The sequence below is a fragment of the Rutilus rutilus genome, assembly GCF_951802725.1.
Source record: "Rutilus rutilus genome assembly, chromosome: 19".
NCBI classification, from domain to species: domain Eukaryota; kingdom Metazoa; phylum Chordata; class Actinopteri; order Cypriniformes; family Leuciscidae; genus Rutilus; species Rutilus rutilus.
Window position 1 is genome coordinate 28,960,591 of NC_140232.1, and position 23,885 is coordinate 28,984,475.

The 23,885-nt window shown below is 37.1% G+C and overlaps 1 protein-coding gene across 1 annotated transcript in view; it reads left to right on the forward strand.

Moving 5' to 3' along the window:
• The window catches only part of med27 (mediator complex subunit 27), a 69,250-nt gene that overhangs the window by 18,289 nt on the left and 27,076 nt on the right, over positions 1-23,885 (forward strand). Inside the window, exons 3-4 of the mRNA XM_084389352.1 lie at positions 1,552-1,682; positions 20,534-20,627. Of these exons, the coding sequence (XP_084245478.1) occupies positions 1,552-1,682; positions 20,534-20,627 (225 nt within the window). The remainder of the gene's footprint in view (positions 1-1,551; positions 1,683-20,533; positions 20,628-23,885) is intronic.

Below are 23,885 nucleotides of genomic sequence, written 5' to 3' on the forward strand. Positions count from 1 at the left end.
TTGCTCACGGATTATTGATTTTCTTAAGATTTTTCCCAGCAAGCTGACTGCCTAGAGCCGTTGTGTTGGAGAATGCACTTTAAAGGTGTGGTTTGTCAAGCTATAAGATACTCATTATTAAAAGTAGTTGATCTACAATCAGGTTAGCCTTTTAGTTTAACATATTTTCAATGGATCATCCCAGATGTTGGTCAACCTACGCACACCTTGGCAATAGAATCACCATTGACTACTTGTAAATTTTTTTAAGCTTACTTGACATTATATATAGATCAACAACAGTCAATCAAGCATTCAAAATTGTTCATTATGGACTGGAAGTGATGCTTTGTACTTTATTGGTCATTCAGTGTTTCTGTAAAAAAAAAAAAAAGAATTCAATAATTCTAATAAAATAGTAATATAATCGTTTTTCTTCTAATAATAATATAAAACACTACAGTCTGATAAGTTATTGATCTCATAAATATTGATTGCATTGTCTGTTCGCTCAAACTCATTTGCTAAAATCAAAACGTGGACGGTAATTGGTGAGAACGAGCCAACGAAATTGCTGCTTGTGCATTATTCCTGCCCACCACCGAAGGAACCAGCCGGCAGTGGCTTTTGCTTGGTCTTAAAGGCTCAATAATTCTGAATGAATACAGTCGTTTTTAAAAGGAAAATAACAAGAAACCATATATTTTACATGTAACACATCAGTTCTAGCCAGTGGCTAACAGCATTATATACTGGCCTAGATTGAAATTTAGTCTCATATGTGAGTTATTTACTTGCAGTGTTGAGGGTTGTTGGTTAAGCATGCCGGACGATGTCCATCAGGTAGGTGGTGTCCAGAGTTCTGTCACACCCATTAACATCTCTCCTGACAGAGTGCAACAGTGCATTCTGGGTAGAGGACGACTTTCATGTGGTTTCATCACATGAGCAGGAAAAGCTATATACAGGCTTCTGCTTTACTACAACATCAAAGCCAAAGATATTACTGTCACCATGTTACGTTCAACATAGTAAGACAGGAGGCGAGGGGGAGGAGGTGGGCAGGAGATGAGGAGGAACGCAAGGAAAAACGTGATGGAGTACTATATGTAAGCAACTGTGCTTTCTCCCAGAAGAACAGATTGTTGACAACATTGGGACTGTGCTTTGAGTAAACAATTCTTAAAAGCCCAATTAGTCTGTGATTTTCATTTTACATGCTTAACTGTTCTTTGTAAAGCCGCAGAAGAGTAAGTTCTCTGGACAATGTTAATTTCGAATCTGTTCAAGGCTTGTTAGCATTATCGTGAGAATCAAATTTGATCCATTGGCCATAAAACTATGAATTAATTTTTAATTTAAGAAATGACTTGACTAGCACAGTTCCTGTTAACAAACACAAAATTCCCTACTGAAACTGTAAGATTGTTTTTTTAGAACCCAACCAACCTAAATATTATATCGTAGTAATGTGTTTATGTGTGTGTCACAAAAATGTAATTGTATGACGATTAAGCAAATATGTGTTAATAGTGACAGCCCTAATACATAGACATTGTTTTCCTTCTGTAGTTGCAGTACCATGCAGGTCTGGCCTCCAGTCTTCTAAACCAACAGTCACTCAAGCGCTCAGCCAATCAGATGGGAACATCTGCCAAAAGAAGACCCAAAGTCCAGCCAAGCACCCTTGTCCTTCCAACACAGTGAGTTTGAGTTCATTTTTTTCACAGTATCTCATAACCAGAAAGTTTTTTTGATGCTCCTAGTAGGCTCTTTCATATGTGAAACCTGTTCAGTTTCTTTATTCTTTTATTTTGGATAGCACCCTTGAGATGTACCATCTCATTTTCAAGGGGGTCCTTTCAATCACTGATTGAAAATAACAACAAGAGACACACATGCTCAAAACATGACAATACACAATAACACATGTAAAAAGAAAGACAGCACAAAAATAAAGACCAAACTCAACAGGACATCATTCACAGCATGTTCCCCCTTAAGACCCACCACCTCCCCAAATTATACAATAATTTACATGGTTTACATTGAAAAAAAACAAAAAAAATTCTGCAGTGTTAAACTTGTCCAGTAAATGTACTACATATGGACTTATCATGTACAACAGGGGTGTCAAACTCAGTTCCTGGAGGGCCACAGCCCTGCAGAGTTTAGCTTCAACCCTAATTAAACACCTGATCAGCTAATCAAGGTCTTCAGGCTTATTTGAAAACTGCAGGTGTGTGTGTTTTGAAGCAGGGTTGGAACAAAACTCTGTAGGGCTGTGGCCCTCCAGGAACTGAGTTTGACACCTGTGATGTACAACATAGATGTAGGATTAAAGAAGCACAACACAAGGCCTACATTCATGAAACTGAAGTCACCAGCATTTGTTTGTCCATAGACCCACCGGCAGCAGGTCAGAGGTGACCATTGATTCTCTTCCTCTCTATTGGTTCATCCGATTATGGTGACAGAGTAGAATAGCTCATTGTCTTTCCTGGTGTCACTAGGGTCGTAGACCATAGGCTTTAATAATAAAGCAGCGAGAGTGGGATTTGGTGAACATAGAGGAGAAAAGAGCACGTACTCTGGAGGGAAGATGAAAGACGGATGGAGAATGAACAGAAAATAACCATGGAGGACACATAGAAAAGACAAGAGCGGAGCCCAGGTGGTCTGTGTCCCTCTGAAAAGCCCACTGATGGGATACCACTTCTGTTTCTCCTTGCAAATGTGCTCTTTTTAATCTGATTCTGTTGCGATGTGTTATTTTCTTTCCAAGGTCCTTCAAAGTGATTGTTCATTTATTTCAAGTTGTAGTGCTCTCCTTTGCTCCGATGCCTACCTGGGTACTCGTAGCGCAATGTGCTTTCTAAGGCTGAAGGACAAGGAGAAGAAATAAAAATTTGCTATGTATAATGTCCTATGTCCGAAATCGTTCTTTGTTCAACTATAAAGTGTTGCCTAAAGACTATATAAAGTGAACACACGTTGGTTCAGACGAACTCATAATGCTCTTTGACTTGCGTGCAACCAGTCTACGTGCATTTTATCAGTTAACTCAGTGTGAAGTGTTTTATCTTTCTCGATGAATTGATTGTAGTTACTTTATCTTAAACTTGTAAGATTGTACAAAGGAAATAAAAAAAGATTATGAATGATTTAAAGTGCCCCTATTATGCCACTTTAAAGGCTCCTAATTTTGCTTTGGAGGTCTCCTACATCAGGTTTACATGCACCTGATCAAAGGTAAAAAAAAAAAAAAAAGTTCCTTTTTTCCATAATATACATTGCACATCACCACATTTCTCAATGATCTGTTGTGATTGGTCTACCGCGTACAGCGTGTTTCGGAAGCTAAACACCTATTACCATAAGTGAACTTCAGCTCCATCCGGAGGCTTCCTAAAGCTCAGCGATTGCACACACTGTAAACTAAAGAGAGTAATGATGGCGTCGATTTTTACCGTATCAATCCAAGCACGAGTCAGATGATGAAACATTGGAGGAACTAGTTATTCAACCCGTACCTCCATCGCAAGGATGACTTCAGCAGGACGTTTCTCAGTGATACGCTACTCATTTTGAGGTACATTATGAGATGTTTCAACTTGCAACTGTAATTCCTCACTATCAGCATTAACAAGAGTATGTCCATCAACAAACCGATGTGTATATTTCTAATTTATTGCGGTGCACATGCGGGAACTGTATCAAAAACAGTGCATACATTAGCCGAGCTCTAGCGTGAATGACTGATGTAACATTAAAGTTTGCAAAACAAATCTTGCTCCATTCTTTATCTTTACTCAAAGTAGTGAGAACAACAGACAATGTGCATTTATAGACACAGCTTTAGGTAAATAGTGGCCCACAGCTGCTTAGCAGAACTTCATTAAGACAGTAATAACGTGAGTTAGCCGGAAACTTACGCAATATGAAACACAAAAATTTGTATTTTGAACACCCGGTAAAAAATATATACATCAATAATTATTCAGACTTACAGGTTCTGATTCTGAGGAGCACAATGGTCCAAATAAAATGGATACTGACCCATCTTTCAAGAGCAAGCGTTTTGTGAATCCCGCATTGAACTTCCGAGATTTGAGAAGCAGTCGTCAGTAAAATTACGTTTAAGGGCGGGTCAAGTTGTTCGTGGCCGGACAACTTACAACATAGGCGGGCATTATGCAAATGCCTTTTCTAGTGACGTGGAACCATCACGCAGTGGGATTCGAAATACCAACGACTCGAATAGGCGGTTCAGAGTCGATTCTTTCTTTTGGGTAACTTTATTTATCATGCACTTCTGACTTTACAACTTAACAGAAAGTTTACATTCACAAACAGCTATATTATACACTGCATGAAAGGGAATATTCGGGAAAAAAAACACAATATGGGCACTTTAAATGTTTATTTATCACCTGAAGATGACATTTAATCAATTAAAGGGTTAGTTCACCCAAAAATGAAAGTTCTGTCTTTAATAACTCACCCTCGTGTTATTCCAAACTCGTAAGACTTTCGTTCATCTTTGGAACACAAATAAAAATATTTTTTATGAAATCTGAGAGCTTTTTGTCCCTCCATTGACAGCCTATGCAACTACCACTTTCAAGCCCCACTTTCAAGCCCCAGACAGGTAGTGAAGACATCATAAAAGTAACCCATGCAACGCAAGTGCTTTGTTTGCACAGAAAATGTTTTTCATAAGAGCAGCACGACGCGCTCGTGTAGAGCAGACGTTGTTACGTGAATGCACGTTAGAGATGAACAGTTTGGTAAATTGTTTTGTTTTTTGCGCAAAGCACTCTCGTCTATTCATGAAATTGAGGTTAAACCACTGGAGTCGCATGGATTACTTTAATGATGTCTTTACTACCTTTCTCAGGCTTGAAAGTGGTAGTTGCGTAGCTGTCAATGGAGGGACAGAAAGGTCTCAGATTTCATCAGAAATATCTTCATTTGTGTTCTGAAGATGAACGAATGTCTTACGGGTTTGGAACAACATGAGGGTGAGTAACTAATGACATACTTTTTTTGGGGGTGAACTAACCCTTTAATGTTAAAAAAACTGTTTATGAGACCACTGCTGTCAGATTTTAAACGTGACATTGACTACCAGATTCAGAGATTTTGGTTTTTCCCTTTTAAAGTACACTGCCGTTCAAACGTTTGGATTCAGTACGATTTAAAAAAAATATTTTTTAAAGAAGTCTCTTACGAATTTGTTTGATCAGAAATACAGTACAGTACAGTAATATTGTGATTTCTTTTTTATATATATAAATATGTTTGAAAATAATTTATTCCTGTGATGGCAAAGCTGAATTTTCAGCATCATGACTCCAGTATTCAGTGTCACATGATCCTTCAGAAAAACATACTAATAAGCTGATTTGGTGCTCAGGAAACATTTATTATTATCATCAACATTAGCCGTGTGAAAATTGAAAATACGCCCAATGGAAACACGTCAATTTCACAAAAACTCCCATATATCGCAAAAAAAGTGTTTTTTGAGGTGAGGTGGTCTTTCTTTACGGCAACTCGAAAAAGGAATATATCTTTGCGCTGGATGAGATTTACATAAACATCCGTGACATCCGTCGCCATGATCTTTGGAACAACTTATCGTGAGAGGAAACATTTTCTAAAAAAGGACTAAAAACACTTTAGTCGCATTACATCATTTCGCTATCGTTTTTTATCGACATTTAGAAAATATCGCAAAAGTTTTGTGCAAATCTGTAATGGAAACGCGGCTATTGAAATCAGGTGTGCTTCATGATAATTTGGTAGAAACTGTGATGCATTTTTTCAGGATTATTTGATTAATAGAAAGAATTCAGCTTTTATTTAATCAATTTAACACATCCTAACTCAATAAAAGTATTATTTTTCTTTAAAAAAAATTAAATTCTTCCTGATACCAAACTTTTAAACAGATGATTTCCAATTAACTGAATTGCCTTTAAAAGGAACTTTTGTTTTTGTTCACTCCATTTTGTTACTGCATTCAAGTCCATATGTGGAGGTCTGTATATACGCTGATTTCACGCAGCCGTTATTTTGAAATCGAAAGCGAGGCTCCGGTGGGAAGAAAACCGGAAGTGTCGCCTTTAATCATAGGAGAGTCGTGAATGCGATGGCGTATTGTTGTGTTTAATGATGTTGTGTCAATTCTAAAACTGTACATACCTTTCTTTCATACTTTAGACTATATACAGTGAAATTTATTTATAAATAAAATACATTTTTTATATATAATTCAGAGAGTAAAAAACGAAGCAGGAATGAACTATATACATATCCTATATTAGAAATTATCTTCCAATAGTGTAAATCGCGGCAGCAGCTTCAGGTTGGTAGTCCAAGGCATTGTTGTTTATCTGTACTTCCGGGGTTCTTCCCACCGGAGCCTCACTTTCAAGTTCAAAATGGCGGCTGCGTGAAATCAGCGTATAGGGAATAGTAACTGAGTGAACGAGAGAAGGATTTCAGACATAGCATACATGTGTGCAGAATGAAGTATTTGGAAAGGCCCCAAAACCAAGTTGAAACAATTAGTTTTTCAAATACTACCTATATGCCCCATAACCTGCAGTTTCCTTATAATGTCAGTACAAGAATAAGCTTCCCCAAATGTCAGAACTGCTGGTGTTGATGGTGCTTTTCCAGTTTTTTGTTGCACCAGAGACAGGCAAGAAGCAGGTACTCGGCAGGCTGAATTTATCTGTTTTCATCCTGACACACTTTACCAGACTTTACCAGTACAGTAAAGTGAGGTGCTCATGACAAATCTGCTTTTAGGCGACTCAAAGTGGCCTAAACCCTGCTGGCTCATCAGTCTGCAGTGCACTGTGTATCTTTAATAGCGCTGTTTCGGATGGAAGATGATGTTGAACGGAGCAAGGTGAACAGAGACAGCAGCTCCTCTGTCAAACGTCATTGTCCTGATGAATTTGCCGTTTCTAAAAGGAGCGGCACATGAATTATGCAGCACAACCTTCATGCGCTTTTGCTTTTATGTTGCTTTTTTACTTGCCAGCGTTCTGATGGCGTTCCCCTCTGACATCGCCGCTTGCTTAAATGAGTGGACCTACTGGAGAAAGTAATGCTGTCCCAAAGCCAGATGTTTCTAAATGCATTTTAATAGATGTTTACTGTGTAAATAAATTATAATATGATAAATAATTACAGTTGTAACTGGCAGCCTAGATTGGGTGTGCAAACTAATATGCACGCAAAGGGATACCCAGGCGTAGTGATAAACATATTATAATGATAAAAAGAAAACGAATAGAGGCCTAAAGAACCTTCAGAATAATCAAATCAACAAACAAGATGCTTTATTGATCTATTTATTCAGTCAGTCTGTTATAATCATTCATACTGCCATTAAGGAACCAGCAGGAGTTGCCATAAAATTATTAGTTTTAAAATCACGGCAATGAAACTTTCGGATAATTGAGGCCCAGAGGATAGTCTGAATGATAGCTGGTCCCATCCTGTGCATTCATCGCAATATTAATCCTGTAAACAGAATTACACAGCATTTGCTCATATAATCTGGCTCAAAGGGATAGTGTCTGCGCTTGAACATTTCCCCAACAGCTAAGTAGACAAGCAGTTACAGAGTGGGATTTGATAAATATGTTGTAGTGCTTTTTGTTTTTATCTGTCGATTTTGTGAACTGTGTACACAGGATTTGTACCAATTTGAGCTAATTATAAACTGATAAAGAGGCTCAGTTGTGTCTGGATGAATTAGATAATGAAATGTCTAATCAGTGACAGTTTTCAAATGTCATAATCAGTGCTTGACATTAACAACCGCCAAATGCTGGTTTATTTCAGCAGTGGCGTGTAACACAGTCACTACTAGTCACTTTGGCGTGTAATATTTTTATTTTTATTTATTTTTGTATTCTTTTAAAAAGGCATCTGAAATAATAAACAAAATAATATTTTTTATTAATATCGATACTGAAATATCTGAAATGCTTCCAATACAAATGTTCCCTAGACTAGATACATGATACCAGCTGTGCTTTCTCGCTCTCTCATCTCTCAGATGACACACAAACCCACCTCCCCTTACTCACTCGTTTCATTTGCTCCGGATGAATATGGTTGGTGTTACAGGGCTTGAATTTCGGCTTGGGATTTCACGCATTGCGCGTAATTTTACTCATTCTCGTAGATTTTGTGATCATACCTAAAGCGTGAGCACATGAAGCCGCCTCACAGTACCACATTTAGTTCTTTTTCGCTGCTTATTGCACTTAAACAGTCCCAATACACACAAAATAACGTCAAAATGTCGGTCTTGGCGAGTATTCACGTAAACACAGTCAGTTATGTTTTAAATGAACGTAAACAGTTGAGAAAGAAAACGCACGTGTAACAGTATATGGATCTGTGCGTTAGGTCTTAAAGTGACAGCAGCCTAATATACCTACTGCCAAATTATGAGATAATATAAAAAATATCTATTTGGCCGTTTCCCCCCCATGGTCTCGATGATGGCAAAATTGTGGCCAGTGAAAATGCTGAGCGGCTAACTTTGGAAAACCACTAGCCACAGTGGCTGGCAAGCTAAAAAGTTGAAGCCCTGGGGCCTCATGTATCAATCTTGCGTACGCCAGCTTTCACGCTCACGGTCGGATGTACTAACAGTGAAATTAACGCGAGAATGTGCGTTCCTCCACGCCAATTTCATGTCTGGCGTACGTACATTTCTCATTGTTTTTGTCCGTTGGCGACTCTTACAGGCAATGAAGTGAAGTTGCAAACATTACACAACGAATTTTTCTACAAGTCTATCGCACCACCAACCGTGGGAAGCATTGCTATTAATTTGCAATTTATAAAATAATTGACATATATTGTCACACGAGCCTTATGGGAATATTCTATCATTTATGCAGTTAAGTAAGAACATATAAAAGCATATGCAAATTGATACAACGCTTAGTCTATAAATAAAATAAAATATAAAATAAAATAATACAAATATTAAATATTAATTAATATAATATTTTATATATATATATATATATATATATATATATATATAATATAATATATAATATATATTTAATATATAATATATATATATATATATATATATATATATATATATATATATATATATATATATAAAATAATATATATATATAATAATAATAATAATAATACCGCATTGACGGCATCAGCCAAACTCTCCCGCTCATATTTTTTCCTTTTGTTATTAATTCCGGAGGACAAAGATCCAAATAAAATATTTTTTTCTCGTTTCTACCTCCGATTGTAGCACCTCCAATTCACTTTCTGTAAAGTTTCGTTTCTTGCCGCTTGCTTTAGCCATTTTCTTACTGCTTTCTTTTGGAACTCATTACCATATTTAAATTGATTTAATTAAGGGAGGAGACTGGGTGGGGCGTTGTGCTCGTGCATGTGCGCTCAATTTTACGTTAATTGGGATGTACAAAGAGAATATGCGTGGGATCCTTCGTACGCAGAGATTCATACATCTGGGTTTTTTTGTGCGTACGCACATTTACAGCTTTGTCCGTACGCAATGTTATAGTATGAATTTATTCAACGCAAGTCTTTGTACATGAGGCCCCTGGTCATATAGGCTAGTATATGCATTGAAAGCTGCCCTGGTCAGCTCAAGGTGACCTTTGTGATTTGATTACGGAAGTGTCATTGGTCAGGGCTTTCTGTTGTTTTTGAATTCTCAGGATATGAGACTGCCGCCCCCCTAGGATCAATGCAGAGTGCTGTTGTCATTTTAGTGCCTCTTGCTCCCATCGGCCAGACAGGCAAAGCCACAGTTACTGAACCAAGACTAATTCACCATACCACCCTCATGAGACCTGCAGATTTACTTTACATGTTACTATTATTAACAGCAGCCTCAACCCGTCTCTGTCATTCACTGCATTACTGCATCTTTCCTCTTTGCACATTGCATATTTAAATACTTATGATCGCTAATTACTCAGTCTTGCCATTAATACTATATGGCTGAATTACATCTGTTCAGATTACAATTTGTGTATGCTTTGTTTTAAAAGTGTTTTAAAAGCCTAAGGAGGTGGGCTTCCCCGGGTGAGTCTCCTAAGGGCTTTTCCCAAGGGTTTTTCCTCATCTCCATTTCAGGGAGTTTTCCTTTCCACTGTTGCCTTTGGCTTGTTCAGGTACTATTCTTTGTAAAGTTGCAATTGAACTCTTTAGCATTATTGTTTTTTTAACTATAGTTTTTAATTAGATTTTAAAAGTGTTTGCTCTTTAGTGTTGCACGGTGCACCGATACTTCAAAAGAATGACCGCGTTCCAGATTTGTAAGGCCGGCGACACACTGGCTGCGTGGCGTGTCCGTTTTTATTTCGGCTCCCTTGTTAACAGGTTAGAGCTAGCACACTGCCTGCGTGACGCGCGCCTGAGCCGCGCGGAAAACGCATGCATGCTCGAAATAGAACCGACGCCTATTTTTCACGCGACACGCAAGCGTGTTGGAAGCGTTTCCAGGCAAAATAGAATAGGAAAAGATGTTTCTATGTCATTTTGATACGAATAGGCTACATATTCATAAATGACATTTTGATGTTTGAAAGTCTCTAGGTTTTGACATAAATGCAGATATAAATGTAATTTAAAAAAATATCAATTTTCAACTACTGCACCTCTCAATACAGAACGAAATATTCTGTAGCCTATTTTGCCGTCAACACTGCCTACATTGTCTTTGCTGCTATATATTTATGTTTAACATGAAGTATAGGCCTTCCACAACTCTCTCCCCATATGTCAAATATATCACCAATGAGGCTTATCATATGTTACCAATATTAAACATTGTTTAATATAATAATCGCTGTTCATATTTTTATTCAAAGTTCAGAATCAAGATAAAGTTATTACCGGTAACTCTTATGTTTCTTATGATAAATGAGATAATGCTGCTAAATTTTTTTTTTTTTTTACTTGAATGTCATTGCTCTAAATTATTTTTTATATTTTGATATTTCATATTTTGTTCAAATGTTTAATATATCTGCTGTTCATATGTTCATTTATTAGTGTGTTATATGATTAGAATGTTGTCCCGGTTTTAAAATAAAGCACAGCAATGATATTTGAGAGTGTTTCTCCCTTTTCAGGAAAAGTATCGAAAAAGTATCGAAATCGCAATTCTTGACTTGGTATCGGTATCGAAACAATCATTTTGGTATCGTGACAACACTACTCTTTATTAGTACATGGTACTTTTGTAATCATACTGTAACATTCCGGGTTGTGTGCTGTTTAGAATTACTTTTCAAATTCCTATTCAGTTCCGTTTTAATTGAATTTGAATGTAAGGAAGGAAGCAGAATTACAATGAAATTCATCTGACTGTAATTTTTAACAAGAAAAGCAAAGTTTGTCAAGACCAACTTTGAATGTTCGCTGCGTTTGAAAGCTTTGAAAACGTTTTTAAAAGATGATGAATGGATGGATAGATTTAATACTTCATTATTTCATCATATACTGTATTTTGATCTTCAAATAATTTCAAGTGCATCCAGGTTTTTTCATGTTCAATACCCAGATCGCAGGTCAAGATGTGTCTCTTTCCTGTGCTGCATTGCAGCAAAGCTTCGAGAGCAGAGTGTTATGAAAATTTTAGTCATAGCTGATCCCTGATTAAAGGAAAGAGAGGAAAACAGCACTCGTTTATCAGTATTCATCTCACCCTCACACGCAGTCACAAGAAAGGGCTATTTGATCACTTTGTATCGTCCATCACACTGAGAGAGCAATGTTACCACGTTACATCAAGATGAACAAAGTACAAGCACCTCCTTTTTTGTGTGTCCTGTGACACTGACTTCCTGCCATTCTCAGGGGTGTCTGGAGATGCCCTTTCTTGTGGCCGCATCAGTTTTTAGGCAGTTGGAATGTAATCCACTGAAAGTGTTTCATCATCTGGGTGATAATCTGATGCATTAACATTCAAATCACACTCCAGAGTGGATCCTTAAACTGTGCCGCAGAACCTACATGTCGATGGAGCATTCATTAACTTTAGATTACAAGGTTGGTCTAAAAAAGAAAACTAACATTTGCGTTTTCCTCTCACAGAATCTCATGTTGTAAGTACTCATACCCTCAAGGCCCCGATATTCTTAAGCAATACTGAAGGACAAACTGGTTTGACATCATCTCGAACAAATTCAGGCCAAAACGAAGTTCGTTTGGAGTTCGAAACAGCTTGACAAAGCAAACTTTCTCCGGCTGATAAAACGAGTTTGAACTACCATTAGTCCGTGGCGATTATGTACTATGTAGGTGTGGCTCTGAGGCTTAATTTTTCTGGTCAGTCCATCGAGGTCAGAGGTCCTCGTGTAGAACATGAACACATTGGAGATCCGCTTTAAAGTAGATATTGAAGTTCTACTTCTACTTGAAAGAGACAATGACACGTTTTTTTTTTATTTTTATATACTGTTAATTGCAAATGTGATATTTATTTTATACAGCAGTTAAAATAACGAGAATTTCAAAATAAAATCGTAGCAGAGTCTCAATGCAACAGACAGCGATGATTTTTTTTTTTGACTGAAATCCTCGTTTTGAACGAATCATTTTAACAATTCAATGAACAATCACTTGCTTTTCCTGAATGAATCAGCCGTTTGAACAAATCGATTGAATGAATGACTCCCTCAACTCACCTAAGACAGTGACTTGCCGCCACCTACTGCCGGTTTTAGTTTCATATTTAAAGTAGCTACCCTTTAATTAAAACGTTAAAATTTGAAATAATTTCATATTTAAATATTGAATAAAAAAAAACTAATCTCATAGCTTGATTTATGCAATTGTAAATGGAGTTTAAATATATTAATGCCAGGTCTGATGCCGCTTCTGTGTCACCTCTGCACTGCAAAGATGGATTTTGATTTAATGATTTAATTTGACTGGTAACAGTGGTATTGTGTTATTATTCTAATAGAATTTAATTGGAATGTTAGAATTTGGCATAAAAGGTGATGCATACCTCTAAATAAAATCTAGAAAAAATTTCCATATATAGGTGAAAATGCCCCTGGAAATCAATTTAAGGTGGCAAATATTGCCCCTTAATAAAAAAATTAATTTCTGTCACTGCTGTGAACTGACCACAGCACAGAATATGAAAAATATGAATATCTTCTAAAAATATTAATATCTTTTTAATAAAATATGAGTCTCCTTTCAACAACAGGCCTAAACCAGCCATGGTACCAGTACAAAAACACAATCAGTAAAATATCATCTAATTATTATCAACAAAACTTTGAATATAATATAATATAATATCAAGATATATTTTAGTCAATATTGCGCACTCCTAATATACGGTTTTAAGTTTTATTTCTTCAGGTCTTAAAAAGGTCTAAAAAAGACACTAAAAAGTGTGCAGCACCCCCTGTGTTAAGCAGCTTTGCTTCAAAGCGATCTATTGTATAAAGTGCTATTTAAACATGACTTGACTGGAGTGCTGAATTGCAGAGCTGGTGCAAACATATCCACCGCTATGAGCAGATGCTTTCTTAACTGCTGTTTTCTTGCCGCTGTTATTTTTGTTGTGTGTTTATTTTGTTATTGAGAGGAAAGCGCGCAGCACATATTTACACATTCATCTAAACGCTGCTCTCAGCAGTGTGGGTGGTGTCAGGATGTTCATTAACAGTATATCACTGCTCATGCATGTCAAACTTCTTTTTACTCCCATAGAGTGAAACAGAACTTTGCTGTGAGAACGTCGGGGTCTTCAAACAGCTCTCTCTAGAACCTGCAGATCAGCAAAAGCCCAACACTGGTGGATTTTTATACAGTAAATGTTATTTCGGTGTAAATTGGGGCAAAATTTCGTCTTTTTTTTTTATGGGAGCATTAAAGGGATAGGTCACCCAAAAATTTTTATTCTGTCTTTATCCATTGACATTTTTCAAAATATCTTCTTTTTCCCCCCACAGAACACAGAAATTCACACAGGTTTGGAGCAGGGTTATTATCTTTAAATAAAACTAAAACCATATCCATTAAAACATTTTTGTTACTTGAAATAAACAGGAACTGAAATAAAATTAAATATTAAAAAACTTACAATTATTTTACTTCATTTATTTGCCAAGGCAACATTTTCGAACTCATTTTCGTTTAATTTAAGTTGAAGTGCAAACTAAAACTAAATAAACTAAAACTTAATAAAAACTTTATAGAAAAAAAAAAAAAAAACTAGAACTTTACCTAAAGTTAAAATGAAAGCTAAAATCAAATTCAAAATATTAACAAAAAGTATGATATAACAATGCTACTAAAATAGCATGACATAAACGGCATATTGGTAAGTAAATGAAAGCATTTCATTTATTTATTTATTTAATTTTTTGAAGGTGAAATTGACATTCTTTTCTGCTGTGTTTGATGCAACTGCTCAGGTAGACACTGGTGTTTTTTGCATGTGTGTGTGTGCGCATGCAATCGGCGTTGTTATATGTCATTTTTCCTGAGGCTTTTCAGAGATTTTAGGTGCATGACATTTACAGCTCAAGTTATTGGTTATAAAAATGTTCTGTGGGTCCCATGAGCAAAGATAGCAAATTACTACTTTTCCTAAAGGCTAGCTTGACTAGCTGACTACTTTTTAATTGAGTTGCTAGTAGCTTCCTCAACAGCGCAAGAGACATTACACCCGATGTTGGAGTATATTGCACTCTGAATGGTGAATTTTAACAGAAAATTTTAACCTGAAATGAAGCCTACTCTGGCAAAATGGCCCATAGTGCCTTGCTGATTGACAGTGATACAGCACACTCAAGGTCAGAGGATACACCCGTATCCTCTTCCATTGGTTTTCTTGACCTTTATTGGTCTCGTCCTGTACTGGTGCAGTGGTAAAACAGGGCAGATGGGTAGTAGACAATTAAAAACCTGTTCAGAGAGACGGCCTGGGCTAGAGGGAGGGACTTTAACAAGGACCTTTAAACACTGTGGTTTCAAGGCAGCCAAGCACCAAATGTGAGTGATTATTGGCTTTGCGAGTAAATAGAATGCCAGATTGGCAAGAACTATGAGGAACTGAGTGATTACATAGTTTAGGTTGAATTTTTTGGGATTTTTTTTTATTTTATGTTTTTTGACAGTTTCATTGTGACACAGTTTGTCACAAATATGGCAATTTTGCAAAGGAAACATGTTAATAATTCTGTTATGTCATACTAAACCTGTAATCTGGCTAGTAATAATAAATATTCATGTAAAATACCTAGGCCTAGATGTGGCAAATTATAATTTTGGATCCTGCAGACTTTGACTGATTTTACACATTCTTGACCATATCTTGGACCACAAAATCTATACAGGCAGGTATTGACTTTACAGAGCGAAGACACAGTGATTTAATGAGTGTACAGTTGTTGATGTGCAAGTAATGTTCGATATGTTAATTCAAGCCTCGCTGTGCCTAAAATCCATTATGAGACTCATACTTGGCTTGAGAAAACAATCAGAGCCACAGAAGAAAAAAACCTTTTCTGTGAGTCCAGCGATGATGAGTTAGTTTGCATGGAGATTAGGTAGGTTTCACTCCAGAGATTATGAGTTATGAAGCATGGAGATATTAAAACATGTCTTGTCTTGTATCATGCTGGCACCCCTCTGTGGTGCCAATGGAGATATAATTGCTAACCCTATTTGGTTACATCCCAGCCATTCTATTGCCAATAAACCACCTATGCCAGAAGATAAAATAATTGCTTGGCTGCAGTGTCTGTGATTGGCTGGAAGAGCAGGTTTTGGTTCATGTGAGGTTAGTATACAATATTGGCTGCTTTCCTAATGCCATCCTTTTTGACAATTGAAATTAAATTATTTTATTTAAAGCTTTTTGAGTGTGTTTAGGATGTTTGCAGGTCTTTTTAAATTTTTTTGGCTTGCTGCAAAAGTAATAATAACTGCACAAGTACTTTTTAGTCACTTTTACCATTGTTACGGTTAAAGGGATACTTTTTTTTGGAAATAGGCTCATTTTACAACTCCCCCAGAGTTAAACAGTTGAGTTTTACCGTTTTCGAATCCATTCAGCTGATCTCCGGGTCTGGCAGTACCACTTTTAGCATAGCTTAGCATAGATCATTGAATCGGACAAGACCATTAGCATCTCTCTCAAAAAAATTACCAAAGAGTTTCGATATTTTTCCTATTTAAAACTTGACTCTTCTGTAGTTACATCGTGTACTAAGACCGACGGAAAATGTAAAGTTGCGATTTTCTAGGCTGATATGGCTAGGAACTATACTCTCATTCCTGCGTAACAGTCAAGAAACTTCGCTGCCGTACCATGAGTGCAGCAGGCGTAATGATATGACGCAGCGCCTGAAAATAGGTCTAATAGGTTAGACAAACTTAGTCCCGGTCACGTTGGAAGTTACCGAGCTGGGGACTATTTTCAGGCACTGCGTCATATCATTACGCCTGCTGGACTCATGGTACGGCAGCAAAGTTTCTTGATTATTACGCAGGAATGAGAGTATAGTTCCTAGCCACATCAGCCTAGAAAATCGCAACTTTTCATTTTCCGTCGGTCGATGTAACTACAGAAGAGTCAAGTTTTAAATAGGAAAAATATCTAAACTCTTTGGTGATTTTTTTGAGAGAGATGCTAATGGTCTTGTCCGATTCAATGATCTATGCTAAGCTATGCTAAAAGTGGTACCGTCAGACCCGGAGATCGGCTGAATGGATTCGAAAACGGTAAAACTCAACTGTTTAACTCTGGGGGAGTTGTAAAATGAGCCTATTTCCAATAGAGGAGTATCCCTTTAAGCTCCGACAAATGACAAGCAACAGGCTGGAAGTCATTCGCGAGGTGAGAATTACCAGTATTTTTCCCCTAAAACATTATTCTTTAATGCAGCTGTATGTAAAATTCGGAAACCCTTGATATTAGCGACACCGGTGGCCAATAAGTGAACTGCAGCCAGCAACTTTCTGCTTGTGCTCACACTTGTGCTTTCGTAATGTATAAGAGGCTGATTTAACGAGGTTCTTTTTCGTATTTTACTTAGGGGTAAAAAGAATACCTTTGCAGTGATACACTGTTAACAAACATCCTGACACTGTTCACGCTGCTGAGAGCGATGTTTAGATGAATATGTAAATATGTGCTGCACGCTTTCCTCTCAACAACAAAAAAGACAGTAGTGAGAAAGCAGCAGTTAAGAAAGCATCTGATCGTAGCGATGTGGATATGTTTTCACCAGCATCATGTCGACAGATGAGGCAATTAAAACTACACCGTTATGATAGTTTGATTATAAAATATATTTGAAACTATAGACTATATTGATCTGGCTATGTTAGGCCATAGTTTGATTTAATCAATTTTCTTTGCATGACACATTGACATTACAGTGCAGGGTGATTCTTTCGGCATTATCCTGAACATTGTATAAGCATTAATTTCATGTGTCACATAGAACAAAAAAAAAGAGTCTCTTGGGAATGCACATAAACGTCACATCATTTTGATTTTCCCGGTAAAAACACGCCGAGTTACAAGCTGTTCACACATTGGCAATAAAAAAGTGATTAAAGGTCCCGTTCTATGCCCCTTTTCACAAGATGTAAAATAAGTCTCTGATGTCCCCAGAGTGTGTATGTGAAGTTTGAGCTCAAAATACCCAACAGATCATTTTTTACAGCATGTTTAAATTTACATTTTTTGGGGCTCAGAAAAACTAGCTGTTTCAGTGTGTGCCCTTTAAATGCAAATGAGCTGCTGCTGGACGACCCAGGGGGCGGAGCTTCATGAGCTCGCGCTCAGTCTGTCAGGACAAATTCATCTCACGGAATGATGATAATATCAGAAACTCTCAGTAACGGCGTTCATTTCGAGTCGGACAATAATGCCTACAGAGTCAGAGTGCTGTATAGAGATGAAACAGGTATGGTTTAGTAGTTTAATTACGGTTATTATAACGTATTTGTCATCTGCTTGTATGTATCCATTATTTATTAACAGCCTACAAGTCTGCTGTTTCGGACCAGGTCCGAAGGATGATCAAACATGTACTGATGAGTTTAATAAAGTTTATTGTACATCACACAAAAGATGAAGCGTCAGTTTTACTTCAGAAAATCACCGTAAGAGCTGAGTAAACACAGTAGCCTAAGTTATAAGAAGTGCGCAAGTAGCCAGTAGAGTTGAGGGAGCATTCCTGTGGGCGGAGGTTAGTCCAAAAACGGTTCTGGTGACATCATGAATGCAGGAAGTAGAGGGATGTAGTCCAAACGAGTCGTTCGTTGTAGGCTTTGAAAGGCAACTTCTGTTAAATAAAATATCTCGCTTGGCATTGAACTTTGAGCGTTATAATTTTACAGATATTATTTATACTCTAACAACAACATTACACACTAACTAAACTTTGAAACATGGAATCGCATAGAACGGGACCTTTAATATATGAAAATTCTGTAAAATGGTGATTATGATTTTTTTTTAATCATTATTTACGTTGATTAGCTCTTGAAAAGAGCTTGCTTCACAAACCATTTTAAAGGATCTGTGCAACTGGCACTGTGGGGGCGAAATGTGACAATTGTATGCGAATGTCAGAGATACTGAAAAAATGCGGCTTTAGGGTTTTGAACCCCTTGCCCTAAGTATTAAAGCATAACTTTTTCCTCAAGATTTGTGCTTCAGGCATGAATGATACCTCAAGTCATGGCAATTTTAGGGGTGAGGTGTGAGATCAGATGTGTTATTTTCACTTGGTGAACAATAAAACAGGCCAAGAGGTCCTTTTAAGGTTATATTGAAGGACTCAAGCCATTTAGAGACCAGAATATATTACATACGGTTGTTTTGAATTGGGCTAGTAGGAAACCACCTAGCAACCATCCTGAACAACTGCTTAGAAATACCATAGCACTGTGCTGGCAAGTTTTGCATGCATAAGCACTGTTTACATTTTCTCAAAAAAATAAAATCACGTTTATCCTTGGTCTTAATGATTCCCAAAATCTTTACATAAGCATATGTCAAGCTGGTGATGAACTCTAGTGATGTTTCTCGCCTATTTAATATGCTGTTATTTAATTTAAGCGAGTAAATGAGGAACCTTAGTGCAAGCACGAGGGAAATTGTGAACAAACAGAGAAGGTATGTTGAACAATTTCTCTTTGCTTTTGATCTTCCCTTCTGGGAAAGAAACTGCTGTTGCAGGAAAATCACTGAGAACTTTCAACACGATGAGGCAACTTAATCTTTGTCGATTCTCCAGCTGCATTGCACTTGCAGACGTGTGTGCACGCAATCACATACGTGTCCCTGTTTGCACCTGTCCGTGGGTTACCTTGGTTCTCCACAACCACTGTAAAGAAGAAATATCTCCATAGTTGGTCCATTAACTTTCAAATGACTTTTAAACAAATCCCTCCACCAGCCGCCCACCATCGGTTCTTTAATGAATTATTTTCCTCGTCTGTGTGCAGGTCCAGTCCCTCAAGTCTATTGATAGCTGATGGCAACGGAGATTTTCATTAAACCCTTATTAGCATTGACCCTACAATACATGTTGGGCGACTCTTCTTGGGGACTGTTCTGCTGACTCCAGGGATGGCTGTAGGCTTTTGGCACTCTCTGTCTAATTTATTGATGTCTAACGAGGCTGTTGAGCAACCCTGGCAGGGTTTTAAGTATTCGTTTTCTTCTGAAGCATTGAAGGTTATGTCAGATGTGGAACAGCGGAGACGCTTGTTGATGGAGGATGCAAATCGATGCCTTAATGCTTTCAATTTAGAGCTCGTACAGTGTTTTTTTTTTTTTTTTATGTTGCTTGTGATGTTTAATGTCCTGTTTTTGACATTGTTTTGATTATTTACAGCTGTACTGAGAACAACGAGGCGTGATTTGTGTGGCTACATCAGTGTTATTCTTAAAACTAAAAAAACTTTTGAAGATTAAATAAAATATGTAAAAATGTAGTTATAATATAAGTTTAAATTTAAAATACTAAATTTGCTAAAACTGAAAAAAATTATTCAAGCTAAATAAATTATTAAAATAATAATAAATTAATAGATATTACAAAAACTAATAGAAATGACAAAAGCCCATAAAATTACTAAAACTTAAAATAAAAATAAAATAAAAACTAGTTCAAAATATCAGTGAATACAATAGTATATAAAAAGCACTAAAATAACACTGATAAACCTTTAAAATGTTAAAGGAGAAATCGAAAATGAAGATCAAATCAAATTCGATGTGACTATTCAAAAGTGACCATCACAATGCTGACCTGGACCTCCTCAACTGTTTAGACTCCATCAATATGTGTTGTATCCAAAGAAACAATTAGTTTGATCAATACCAAGACCTTAATGAAAAGCCATTGATTTGGTATTGGCAGTTACCGTGACCCAAGGACCTCTTGGTTTGCGCTTAAAGTGAAAGATCAGCAACTTTTTTTACTCAAAATATTCTCTCTTTTTCCAGATATGTGGATGATGTCATATCCAGAATTGGACGAATGTTTCCAGATATGTCAATCGAGCTTTTCCGGCCAAACGGGACATCAGCAGTTCTTTTGGTGAGATGCTCTCTGTGCTATACACATCAGTTCAGAGTTGTTTGTGTTGACTTGTCTCTGCACAAGGAAATTTGAAATTGATTTCATTGGTTGTTTTAAACACACATTTAAACACAACGTGAATGGCTTCTTATTAGTCAGTAAGTCAGAATAAAATAAAAAAATAGTAGAAGCAAGATTTAAGACAAGATAACCTGCAAAATAAGCACTTTTGGAGGTCTAAACAAAATTGTAAAGCATAAAAGTTGTGTTTTTTTTTCTTTTTTGTCTTGATAGTATTCATTTTCTATAGTAGAGGAGAAAATACAATTTTGTAAATAGTAATGAATCTCAAGTACTTTATACAGTTATTTGTTGGTTTCACTGGCATTGATGAAGCAGGACAGCACAAAAGTGCACCCATGTAGAAGCCTTTTCTGACTAATGGTGTATAAGGGGAGAGCTGGATGCCCTTGTACTCGGGGAGCAATCTCTCTGTTGACTGCTCTGTCAGTCTCCTTGTAAGTCGTCCCTGAGAACATCCCAGAGGGGCCTGGGATTGTTGACTCTTTGAGGAGTTCGCTCCACACTTTTTTAAAGTTTTGCGGGATGCATGCATGATAATGGAAGGAAGGACAGGCAGAAGAGAGTCGTCTATTAGAGCTGAACTCTGCTTGAGTGATTTACAGCAATCCTTTGAGCTGCATTAGGAGAAATTGTTGCGATTGGTGCTTTTTCCCACAAATGGATCATTTTAATTTAGTGTTTGTCTATGCTAATTATTAGTTGCGTGTGGCGTTAAGGTAATGATGATGACCCTTGTGAGGCTGTATAATGGTGCTAAAATTGTACATTGGGAATTAACACTTACTGTTGAAACCCTGAAATATTCCTGTTTTTCAGACAGTATTATTTTTTTTATTGTTCCCTTAGTACTTTTCCTGTCTTCCATGTTCATTTAAATGAGTCAGTGTGTTTAAGGCCTTAATCTGGAAGTTTGCTGTGCTGAAAACAACCACTGTTCTGTTGAGATTGAACGTCTTGGAGTACCAAAGACTCTAAACCTGTATGTGTTAAAATAATGAAAAAATAATAATTTACTATATAAATGTAACTCTGTCGATCAACGAGTGTTAACAAATGAAAGTGTTATAGCTAAACAGAAGTAATGTAAGATTTCTCATGGAGGGTGTTTGAAGCATGAACATTTTTTGTTTATAATCAGTCCTCATAAAATAAGGAACAGTCATTAAGTATTAACCTGATACTTAAATATTAAATATGTTTTTCAAGCTTATAAAATGGTCTTTTGTTCTCTCGGACCCCAAACAGAACATGGGGGTTAATGCCTGGTTTGCAACAAATTAAATGAAAAAGTTTAAGACATGAATAGGCAAAAAAAAAAGAAAAAAAATTCCATTCAATGTTTAGGTTTCAAGCTTTTTTTATCCAAACATCGTATCAAGATGATTCTCAACTATGTAATGAAAGATATAACCGAATTTATATGATATACCATTTTACTTTATGCAATATGCGTGTAAACATGGCCATAAATGGCATTACCGTGCCATGCATCGATACAGTGCATCTAAATTGCATATTAATGTCTTCTTGGGGCAACATGTAATGGAAAAAATATACCAAAATTCATAAGAATATTGATATATAATTAATTTTCCTGTTCACTTCTTGTGTCCCCTAAAATGCCTAATATGCCATGATGTAAGTCCTGGTGTCCTCTACAGAGGTCATGAATAAAATGAATGCCCTGTTTCCTAACAGAAAGTCATATTCTGATTTGAAACCCATAACATTTTCCTGAGATGTTGATTTACAAACAGTTTGAAAATTAGTCAGACTTAAACAATAATTACAAAAGATTATCATATTTCCATAAGAGTGCTAAATTTGATCATTTAGTCATTTTTAAAGAGTTGTCAAGGTGCAACCTCCAAATATTTGGTATTTCTGCAAAGCCCTGAATGTGCTCTTTACAGGACAATCCCGACTTAAAACTGTGACGTGTATGATGTCAGAGAAATTCGCTAAAATGGTATATTTTAATATCCTAAATGTCTATTCCTGGGTCTCAGGAGGATATATATATATATATATATATATATATATATATATATACACTCACCTAAAGGATTATTAGGAACACCTGTTCAGTTTCTCATGAATGCAATTATCTAATCAACCAATCACATGGCAGTTGATTCAATGCATTTAGGGGTGTGGTCCTGGTCAAGACAATCTCCTGAACTCCAAACTGAATGTCAGAATGGGAAAGAAAGGTGATTTAAGCAATTTTGAGCGTGGCATGGTTGTTGGTGCCAGACGGGCCGGTCTGAGTATTTCACAATCTGCTCAGTTACTGGGATTTTCACGCACAACCATTTCTAGGGTTTACAAAGAATGGTGTGAAAAGGGAAAAACATCCAGTATGCGGCAGTCCTGTGGGCGAAAATGCCTTGTTGATGCTAGAGGTCAGAGGAGAATGGGCCGACTGATTCAAGCTGATAGAAGAGCAACTTTGACTGAAATAACCACTCGTTACAACCGAGGTATGCAGCAAAGCATTTGTGAAGCCACAACACGCACAACCTTGAAGCGGATGGGCTACAACAGCAGAAGACCCCACCGGGTACCACTCATCTCCACTACAAATAGGAAAAAGAGGCTACAATTTGCACGAGCTCACCAAAATTGGACAGTTGAAGACTGGAAAAATGTTGCCTGGTCTGATGAGTCTCAATTTCTGTTGAGACATTCAGATGGTAGAGTCAGAATTTGGCGTAAACAGAATGAGAACATGGATCCATTATGCCTTGTTACCACTGTGCAGGCTGGTGGTGGTGGTGTAATGGTGTGGGGGATATTTTCTTGGCACACTTTAGGCCCCTTAGTGCCAATTGGGCATCGTTTAAATGCCACGGCCTACCTGAGAATTGTTTCTGACCATGTCCATCCCTTTATGACCACCATGTACCCATCCTCTGATGGCTACTTCCAGCAGGATAGTGCACCATGTTACAAAGCTCGAATCATTTCAAATTGGTTTCTTGAACATGACAATGAGTTCACTGTACTAAAATGGCCCCCAAAGTCACCAGATCTCAACCCAATAGAGCATCTTTGGGATGTGGTGGAACGGGAGCTTCGTGCCCTGGATGTGCATCCCACAAATCTCCATCAACTGCAAGATGCTATCCTATAAATATAGGCCAACATTTATAAAGAATGCTTTCAGCACCTTGTTGAATCAATGCCACG